The sequence below is a fragment of the Loxodonta africana genome, chromosome 8, assembly GCF_030014295.1.
Source record: "Loxodonta africana isolate mLoxAfr1 chromosome 8, mLoxAfr1.hap2, whole genome shotgun sequence".
Lineage (NCBI taxonomy): Eukaryota > Metazoa > Chordata > Mammalia > Proboscidea > Elephantidae > Loxodonta > Loxodonta africana.
In genome coordinates, this window is record NC_087349.1 from 72,868,711 (window position 1) to 72,879,311 (window position 10,601).

Genomic DNA, 10,601 nt, shown 5'->3' on the forward strand with positions numbered 1-10,601 from the left:
GATTTTAAATTAATTGTGTCTTAACCTCCAGCCTAGACCTAGCACAGTGACTGACATGGCAAAGGTGTTCAATAAATATTTGCAGCAGCAATGACTGTCTTTCCTTCCTATCCCCACACATCCCCTGTCACTTCTGAGCTTTATTCTCCTTCATAAGCCCTTCAGATATTACCCTCTCCTGGTGAGAAAATGTTCAATACAGTATTGCTATCGTGACATATTTCACCAATTTTCATGTCCATTGCAGATTCTTACATGTGAAATATCCCTCCACATAATGGATCTCGAGTCTCAGAAAGGCAGGCCATGCAGCTGTATCTTTCCAAAGAGTCTTCAATATTCCGCACAACAAGGTCTCAACTCCAAATGGAAAGAAAAAGTCATCCAATCTCAACAATCTGACCATGAAGTTAACATTTGGGAAGTAAAGCCTCCTGATTTTAGTTATAAACTCTATACGTCCTTGAGATCTCCAGGGAAAACATCCAAGAATCTTAAGAAAGAAAGAAGAAAAACAAGAAGCAATTTTCCAGAAACAACTCTTCACCTGCCCAGCATAAGGAATGATCCCAAGAAGTCCACATCGCCTCAGTTTATAACTACATTTGCACATCTGGATTCACACAAAGCGAAAATAATGTTTGTGAAGAGTGGAAAATATCCAAGTGGTGTATACCTCAATCCCAAACCACATGACTTTAGACAGGTACCAAAGAGTATTTGAATCTAAATAACTTAAAAGGGTTAAGGGGAGATATATATTATTTTTTAAGCATTTCTTAATTATGACAACTATAGATGAGGGAGCCCTGGTGGCACAGTGGTTAAGAGCTATGGCTGCTAACCAAAATGTCGGCAGTTCGAATCCAATAGCTGCTCCTTGGAAACCCTATGGAGCAGTTCTTCTCTGTCCTATAGGGTCGCTATGAGTTGGAATCGACTCCACGGCAATGATTTTTTTTTTTTTTTTGGTTATTACCTGAGCAAAAAAAAAAAAAAAAAATAGTAAGTGGCAGGTGAAACACAATGTGTATAATGCTGCATTTTTATTTCTCATGCAACAGTACAATTTAGACTGTGCAATAAATGTTGGTGGAGAAAGACAAGGTCCTAGTCAATGTTTATCTGCCAGGTATGGTGGCCAACTCTGGGATGGGCCTTCTTAAGTTTGAGGAGAACTATGAGTATTTAGATTTGACTGGAGAACAGACCTTAGGTGCCAGGGGTTTACAATACAGCAGTAATGGAATCAATTAACAGAACAAATGGATGAATGAATGAAAATTGCCAGAGGGGCATTGTATAAATTTAATTAGCCTTTCTGATGATCAATGATTTTGAAAATATATGGACCAGTCAGATTTATCAGTTTGAAAGGGAGACAGGGAATATATACTTAAAGCCAAATATGAGGTCAAAATATAATTCAACTAGAAAGTGAAGATAGTTTATGCTTAGGTCTATAATTTAGCATAAAAATATGACTCTTGTGAGGCAAAGAGAGGAACAATAGGACCAGTAGTGTTGTCGTGTGCCATCAAGCCCATTCCAACTTACAGCAACCCTATAGGACAGAGTAGAACTGTTGCATATAGTTTCCTAGGCTGTAATCTTTACAGGAGCAGATCTCCAGGTCTTTTCTCTTACAGAGCGGCTGGTGGGTTTGAACTGCCAACCTTTGAGTTAGAGGCTGAGTATTTGACCATTACACCACCAGGGCTCTGGACTGATAGTATATTTTTTTAAAAGGCAGGGGAAAAAAAAAAGTTATCCCTGTGGGGAAAAACAGGATAGCAGTTAAGAGCAAAGCCTCTGGAATCAGATTATTGCAACTCTTCTACTTTCTAATAATTCGGAACAAGTTACTGAGCTTCTTTACTTCATCGTAACATGGGATAATAATGCTACCTGTTTCATATGGTTATTTTAAATAAGGAGATATTATATGCAAAGTTCTTATAATAAGATCTGGAATATAGAGGTATGCAATGAATGTTAGTTTTGACGAGCTGTCTTGGAAGAAGTACAACCAGAGTGTTCCTTTGAAGGTGAGGATTGCAGACTTCATCTCACGTACTTTGGACATGTTATCAGGAGGGACCAGACCCTGGAGAAGAACATCATGCCTGGTAAGGGAGAGGGTCAGTAAAAAGAGGAATACTCTAGATAAGATGGATTGACACAGTGTCCACAACAGTGGGCTCAAACATAGTGATGATTGTGAGGATGGCGGAGGACTAGGCAGTATTTCATTTTGTTGTTCATAGGATCTCAATGAGTCAGAACTCACTCCCAGGCACCTAACAACAGCAATGACATTGGCATGATAGCTGGGCAATCCAGGAAGCCATGGGCCATAAATTTCTTTACTTGTACAGAACATCTAAATACTTAATTCTACTCCTAGTGAGATACGTTATCATTGAGATACGTTATCATTTAGGGATAAGGGGAGGTCAATTAAATATCAAATGTCATTGGTTTATTTTAATATTTCACTATAGTTAGGATTACAAGAATTAGATCAATAGACTTTCAAGGAATAGAAAACATTTTTATTTTAGCTGAATTAATTTGTTTCTAAGGAGTGCTAGTGGTGCAATGGTTAAGTGCTCAGCTGCTAACTGAAAGGTTGGTGGTTCAAACCCACCAGCAGCTCCGTGAGAGAAAGACCTGGTGATCTGCTTCCATAAAGACTACAGCCAAGTCTTTACAACCCTAAGGGGCAGTTTTACTCTGTCACATGGTGTCACTATGAATTGGAATTTTCTCGATGGCGCTCAACAACAACAAAAATTTGTTTTTACGTATGAGACTGAGTTGGAGGCAAAACCCAAAACTTGTTGCTGGTCCAGTTGATTCTAACTTATGGCCACTCTATAGGACAGAGTAGAACTGCCCCCTAGGGTTTCCAAGGAGTGGCTGGTGGATTCAAATTGCCAACCATTTTGGTTAGCAGTTGAGCCAGCAACCATATAAATCGTGTAACCACCAGGTGTCAGTATTGTCACAAACTGAACCTCAAGTGAAAGATTTTGAACTAACTTGGCCTCACGTCTTATTAAACTGAAAAATCTCGTATTAGAGAGTTTCCTTCTTTGAGACTTTTAATACTTTCCTATTTGTGACAGAACCTAGAATCATTCATTAAGAAGAGAACCCTGTCTATATTCTGCTTGCCCCGTCTCAAGTTCACTGTTCTGATGCCCACATTGATTCAGCTTTTGAATAGAGAATGTTGTTTTATTTCATCAGTTTCTAAAATATACCAGCTCTTTCAATTCAAATTGGCTTATTAAACAATTAAAAATAATACAAACAGTTTGCTGAAAATAAGCAATAGTTACTCTACTTCAGGCTTGGTAAATTATTTTAGCTTCGTTCAATATTTTTGCTGTGTCCTTGAAATAAGATCAGCTCCAGAAATATTACAGTAACTACGTGCCTTTAAGAAGTTCCTGGGTGGCACAAATGGCTAGGTGTTTGACTCATAACCAAAAGGTTGGCGGTTCAAACCTACCCAGAGGCACCTTGGAAGAAAGGTCTGGCCATCTACTCAGCTCTACACTGTAACACAAAGGGTCTTCAAGAGTTGAAATTGACTCAACAGCAACTGGTTTTGTTTTGTTTTTATATGAATTTAAGATTAAAATCCCCAACTTTTTAAAATATTAGTTTTATCCTGTTTAAAATACTATTTCCCATCTATTCGCTCAAGGGTAATTGGAATGCTCTTTACCATAAAATAGTAAGCACTCAACTACAAACTAAAAGTTGGTGGTTCAAATCCACTCACAGGTAGCTTACAAGAAAGGTCTGGAGATCTGCCCCCAAAAGGACACAATCTTGAAAACCCTGTGGAGCACAGTTCTACTCTGCAACACCTGGGGTCATCATCATGAGTTGGAATCTCCTTGATGGCAACTATCATATGATGATGGTATACAATAAAATGAACTGTTTATGTAGTATCTTGAATCTTAGATTATTCTTTTAAATTTTTACATACAAGCTTTAAATGCTACCAGATTTTCAAAGATGCATTTTGCCAATAAAATATTTAATAATGGGAAAATTCCAACTACAATGTTAGCACTAAGAAATAGTATTTATTTTTAACAGTGCAATTTTCTCTTTACGTATCTAGTATCGAGCTCATTTACCAAACTTTGTGACAACTTATGAAAGAGACCCCTTTGACTTAAAACTTAAGTCAAGACACTTAAGTACAGGTAAGTTATTATCAAAATTTTGCCAGTATTGTAGAGATAAACTTTATGCATTATATATGTATGTGTATATATATATATTTTTAATTGTACTTTAGATGAAGGTTTACAGAACAAACTAGTTTCTCATCAGTTAGTACACACATTGTTGTATGACATTGGTGAACAACCCCATGACATGTCAACAGTCTCCCTTCTCAACCCCGGGTTCCCTATTACCAGCTTTCTTGTTGCCTCCTGCCTTCCAGTCCCTGCCCCAGGGCTGGTGCGCCCCTTTAGTCTTGTTTTGTTCTATAGGCCTTTGGCTGAAGTGCGAACCTCAGGAGCGACCTCATTACTGAGCTGCAAGGGTGTCCGGGGCCATACTCTCTGAGTTTCTCCAGTCTCTGTCAGGCCAGCAAGCCGGTCTTTCTTTTTGAATTAGAATTTTGTTGTACATTTTTGTCCAGCTCTGTCCAGGATCCTTTATTGTGATCCCTGTTAGAGCAATCAGTGGTGGTAGCCAGGCACCATCTAGTTGTACTGGACTCAGTCTGGTGGGGGCCGTGGTAGATGCGGTCCACTAGTCCTTTGGACTAATCTTTCCCTTGTATCTTTAGTTTTCTTTATTCTTCCTTGTTCCCAAAGAGGTGAGACCAGTGAAGTATCCTAGATGCCTGCTCACACACTTTTAAGACCCCAGATGCTACTCAGCAAAATAGATTGTAGAATATTTTATTTATAAACTACCTAATCCCTAAATACCTGTTGCTGTCAAGTCGATTCTGATTCATAGTGACCCTATAGGACAGAGTAGAACTGCCCTGTAGAGTTTCCAAGGAGCACCTGGTAGATTTGAACTGCCAACCTTTTGGTTAGCAGCCGTAGCTCTTAACCACTGCACCACCTGTTATGCTAAATGAGCTAGATATTCCCCGAGACCATGGTCCCCACAGCCCTCAGCCCAGCAATTCAGTCCCTCAGGGTGTTTGGTTGTGTCTTTTATGGAGCTACTATGAGCTTGCCTCTTACAGGTTGTGCTGGCTTCCCCAGTAGTGTGTACTGTCTTACTCTTCTGTTCATTTGAACTGGCGGCCTTTTGGTTAGCAGCTGTGTAAAGCACTTGTTAATAATATATGCAAAGCATGTATTTGTGGAACATGCAGTCTGCCTGCCTGCCTGCCTATCATCTGCCTGCCTGCCTATCATCTGCCTGCCTATCATCTGTCTGCCTGCCTGCCTGCCTGTCTGCCTATCATCTGCCTGCCTGCCTGCCTGCCTATCATCTGTCTGCCTGCCTGCCTATCATCTGCCTGCCTACCTGCCTGCCTGCCTATCATCTGCCTGCCTGCCTGCCTGCCTGTCAATCATCTGCCTGCCTGCCTATCATCTGCCTGCCTGCTGGCCCGCCTGCCTATCATCTGCCTGCCTGCCTGCCTGCCTGCCTGCCTATCATCTGCCTGCCTGCCTATCAATCATCTGCCTGCCTGCCTGTAAATCATCTGCCTGCCTGCCTATCAATCATCTGCCTGCCTGCCTATCATTTGTCTATCTACCTAGCATCTATCTGGAAACCCTGGTGGTGTAGTGGTTAATAGCTACGGCCGCTAACCAAAAGGCTGGCAGTTTGATTCCACTAGGCACTTCTTGGAAACTTTATGGGGCAGTTCTACTCTGCCCTGTAGGGCCACTATGAGTCAGAATCTACTGGACGGCAACAGGTTTTATCATCTATCTATGTATAATCTGTTATTAGTATTATGGTACCATTTGTATAGTATTTCTTCAGAGTTAATTTCTATTATCCAGCATATTTTATCTGGACAAGGGTGAACAACACTTACATGCTATATTAACATTGTGTAATTACATATCAATTATGAACAAAACAAAAAGATGTTAACAGGGATTGTCCATGGGCTAGTGGGATAATGGTTGAATATTATTCTCTTTTGTTCAAAATTAGAATCGTTATTTTATAATTAGAAAATTAAGATAATATTTACAACCATGTATATATTTTTGTGTGGATTATAATTATAAAATGATTGTCTATGTGTGTAATTAAAATGGAACCCTTCAACTTTCCTTGCATGCTGTATGTGTAACCCACTATGGAAGAAAATGCCAAAGATACTTTATAAAACACAGTCTATGACCTCAAGAAATTTCTAAGTAAGATGTAAAGCAGCATACAAAATATACCATACAAGTTGTAAAGTACTACTTGGAAAGAGAAATTTTATAAAAATGGCTTCTGGAGAGATTTAAGGGAGATGGAATTTGAATTGAAGTTTGAAGCAAAAGAACATTAATTCCAGCAGAAATGATAGAAATCATAAGCCAAGTTTTATTTAGATTTGCATTTATAAATGGACCAGAATTTACCACCACAGGTGCTGCTGTCTCACAAATGACATCATATTTTGAGAGACTTCATGAACAAAGACACCTGTAATTGCCAAGTTCCTCATTTGTCTTTGTATCTCTAGTGCATGGATGCCAGTTGCTGAAAGACAATCAACAGAAGAACAGTACAGAAAGATTTATTACCTATAAGCCTCGTGAATGCACCTGGGATTCAAAACTAATTTTACCAAAAGACCCATGGCCCACTAAATCTGCTTCCTACACGGTGAGTTTGACTTTCTCTACAGCTGCTGGGAAATGTCTTCAGCATAATGATAACAACTGCTTTGGTGCCCATAAACTCGTTGCTGTTGAGCCAATTCTGACCCATAGCAACCTGCCATAGGACAGAGTAGAGCTGCCTCATAGGGTTTCCAAGAAGCGGCTGATGGATTTGAGCTCCTGACCCTTTAATTAGCAGCTACGCTCTTAACCACTGTGCCATCAGGGTTCCTGCTTTAGTGCGGGAGTTTTTAATTTGTTGGAGTGTACATAGTGAAAGATATCTCTGTCTTCTAAAGTAAATCGTGCAGACCTCTGCTTTTTCTTGAAATGCGAATAGTCAATTATCTAGGATTTTGAATGTTCTTTTCTTATTACAAAGATAGTTGGTATGGTGGAGTTGAGGTCAGAATATCCTGAGGCATTTTCCCAAATTTCCTGTCACCTCACAAGGAGCAGTCCATATTCTTAAGAAGGTCTAACAAGAATTCTCTGTGAAGCAATCATGAAAAGATGGTAGGAAAATTTACCATGGTTCAAATTCTACCCTGGGCAAATAAAGCTGCTTGGTAAGCCCTATATTTCTAAGCAGAACAAGTTATGGATGGAGCATACTGATCAAGCTTTCATAGCAAATACCATTAAATAACAGTTAAAACAAGCAAACAAAACCAGACTATAGACTTGGGGTACATCTATGTCAATTGGCACAACATAGTCCATAAAGACGAAGTTCTTCATCCTATTTTGGTAAGTAGTGTCTGGGGCCCTAAAAGCTTGCCAGTGGCCACCTAAAGATACAATTATTGGTCTCTTACCATCTGTAGCAAAGGAGAATGAAGAAAACCAAAGACTCAAAGGAGCAATTAGCCCAAAGAACTAAAGGACCACATGAACTACAGCCTACACGATCCTGAGACCAGAAGAACTAAGCGGTGCCTGGCTATGACTACTGACTGCTCTGACTAGGATCACAACAAAGGGTCCTGAACAGAGTAGGAGAAAAAATGTAGAACAAAAAATCTAATTCACAAAAAAGACCAGACTTACAAGTCTGAGACTAGAGGAACTCCTGAGACTGTGACTCTAAGACACCCTTCTGAATGGAAATGGAAGCCATTCCCAAAGACCACCCTTCGGTATGGATTACACCTTAACATAAAGAAAGCAAAAAACCTCACAACTGGACCAACAAGCAACATGATGATAAATGGAGAGAAGATTGAAGGTGTCAAGGATTCCATTTTTCTTGCATCCATAATCAACACCCATGGAAGCACCAGTCAAGAAATCAAAAGACGTATTTCATTGGGCAAATCTGCTGCAAAAGACTCCTTTAAAGTGTTGAAAAGCAAAAATGTCACCATGAAGACTAAGGTGCACCTGATCCAGGCCATGGTGTTTTCAATAGTCTTATATGCATGCAAAAGCTGGATGATGAATAATGAAGACCGATGAAGAATTGACAACTTTGAATTGTGGTGTTGGCAAAGAATATTGAATATACTGTGGACTGCCAAAAGAATGAACAATTGGAAGAAGCACAACCAGAATGCTCCTTAGAAACAAGGTAGGGAGACTACATCTCACATACTTTGGCCATGTTATCAGGAGACATCAGTCCCTGGAGAAGGACATCATGCTTGGTAAAGTAGAGGGTCAGCGAAAAAGAAGACCCTCAATGAGATGGATTGACACAGTGGCTGCAACAATAGGTTCAAGCATAACAACGACTGTGAGGATGGTACAGTACTAGGCAGAGTTTCTTTCTGTTGTACATAGGGCCGCTATGAGTGGGAGCTGACTGGATGGCACCTAACAACAACAGTCCTTCAGCCAAACCATAGATAGGCTCATAAAACAAATGATAACACCCGAGAGGAAAATGATCCTAGGAACAATCAAATATACGAGATCAAAAGGGCAACATTTGCCCAAAAGCAAAGGTGAGAGGACAGGAAGGGGTAGCAATTCAGGATGAAAGGAAACGAGGAACCTAGGAGAGAAATGAGGGGAGTGCTGGCACATTGTGGGAAATGTCAGTGAACACTTTATGCACAAATTATCGAATGGGAAATGAATTTGCTCTGTAAGCTTTCACCTAATGCACACACACACACACACACAAACGAAAAACCCTCAACCTATTACTCTATTTAAATACAGGCATCCTTTAAGGCGATCAGGTGTGGCTTTTGTATTTTATTTCAGAGAAAGAATTCTGTGGAACATGGAACTGAGAAGCTCTAAAATTCCAACACCAAAGCATGTTCAGAGCCATCTTCTAATTCCCAGCCTTCCCTGTTTATGCTTGCTCAGGACCATTCTCTCTATTCAGTACTCGCAAAAACAAAACCACTCCCAATATTCCCCCAAACACACTCAAATACTTTGGCATTGTTGATCTATAATTATTAGGATGAATATTTTAAGAATAAGCAGTTACAGACCAGAAATTGTAGAACTCAAAAATTATCTAAACAACTCAATTAAAAAATGGGCAAAGGACTTGGTAAATGGCACCATTCACCTAGGTGGTAACTGAGGGCTAAGGAGCCGACCTTTATATTTCAAAGGACTTCAAGCTAAAGCTAAGCTCATAAATCATTCAGTCCCTAGCTTTCCTTTTTTTTCTATGTATATAGACCCCTCTCTCTGCTTGAACGGTGGAGTGCTTTGCATTTTTACTTAGTGCTGCGCAGCTTGAGCTGTATTATTCCTCAGTAAAACTGCCCCTTCGGTCCTAAAAAAGACAAAAAGAAAAATTGAAATCAATGTGTTTGCTTTTACTAACTTCCTTTGCACCATCTTCCTTAAGAGATATCAAAGGCAGCATGATGCATACGGTGCATTTATGGATCGTGTGGAAGAAAAGTTTACCAAGACACACAAGAACAGGTGGGCAAAAAACTTCGAATTTGTTGAACACTCATATTATTTCTTTAGAATTATTACTCAATTACTTTTGTAAATCATGTGTGCTTTACCCTATAGAAGTTCCACGGTCACAATCAGTTGCCATGGAGTCAGTTCCAACTCATGGAGATCCCATGTGTGTCAGGTTACAACTATGCTCCATAAGGTTTTCAATGGCTGATTCCTTGGAAGTAGGTCGCTTAGTTTTTCTTCCAAGATGCCTCTGGGGGGACTTGAACCTGGAACCTTTTAGTTAGCAGCCAAGCACATTAACCGTTTGTTCCACCCAGGGTCTCCTTGCCTATCATAAAACAAAACAAACCTGTTGCTGTCGAGTTCCTTCCGATTCATAGCGACCCTATAGGACCGAGTAGAATCACCCCATAGGGTTTCCAAGGAGAAGCTGGTGGATTTGAACTGCCAACCTTCTGATTAGCAGCTGAGTTCTTAACCACTGCACCACCAAAGCTCCACTACTGTCACAGGAGCTGTAAATGAAGTATTTGGATGGTGCTCAAACCATTTCAAATGGAGCCCTAAAGAATTCAGTCTATTGCTCAGATAATTGTTATTTTTCCTAGGTGTCAATGGAATTCTGAAAAACTACCAGTGAATATGTCAAAATACTAGGTTTAGCAGACACTGTTGGCTCCTGCTTGTTATCCCACCAGCCTTTATCATTCCAGAGCATTTCTGCCTAACTTCCAGCTGCCAGCAGCTGCATCTCCTTGCTGAGAGCTTTATCTGAGGGCTGAAGCTGCCACAGCCGAACAGACAAGCTGGGCATTAAGGTTTCTCAGCAGTAGCCCTCAAGCAATAATGGAAATAATTATTTCACACTGTTTC

At 40.1% G+C, this 10,601-nt stretch overlaps 1 protein-coding gene across 1 annotated transcript; it reads left to right on the plus strand.

Moving 5' to 3' along the window:
* The first annotated feature begins 251 nt into the window (after nucleotides 1-251).
* C8H7orf78 (chromosome 8 C7orf78 homolog) lies at nucleotides 252-10,217 on the plus strand. The gene is made up of 5 exons (XM_064290024.1): nucleotides 252-706; nucleotides 2,049-2,129; nucleotides 4,148-4,232; nucleotides 6,701-6,843; nucleotides 9,658-10,217. The coding sequence occupies exons 1-5, from the start codon at nucleotides 278-280 to the stop codon at nucleotides 9,808-9,810; spliced, it is 891 nt and encodes a 296-aa protein (XP_064146094.1). The 5' UTR covers nucleotides 252-277; the 3' UTR covers nucleotides 9,811-10,217.
* The last annotated feature ends 384 nt before the right edge of the window (nucleotides 10,218-10,601 follow it).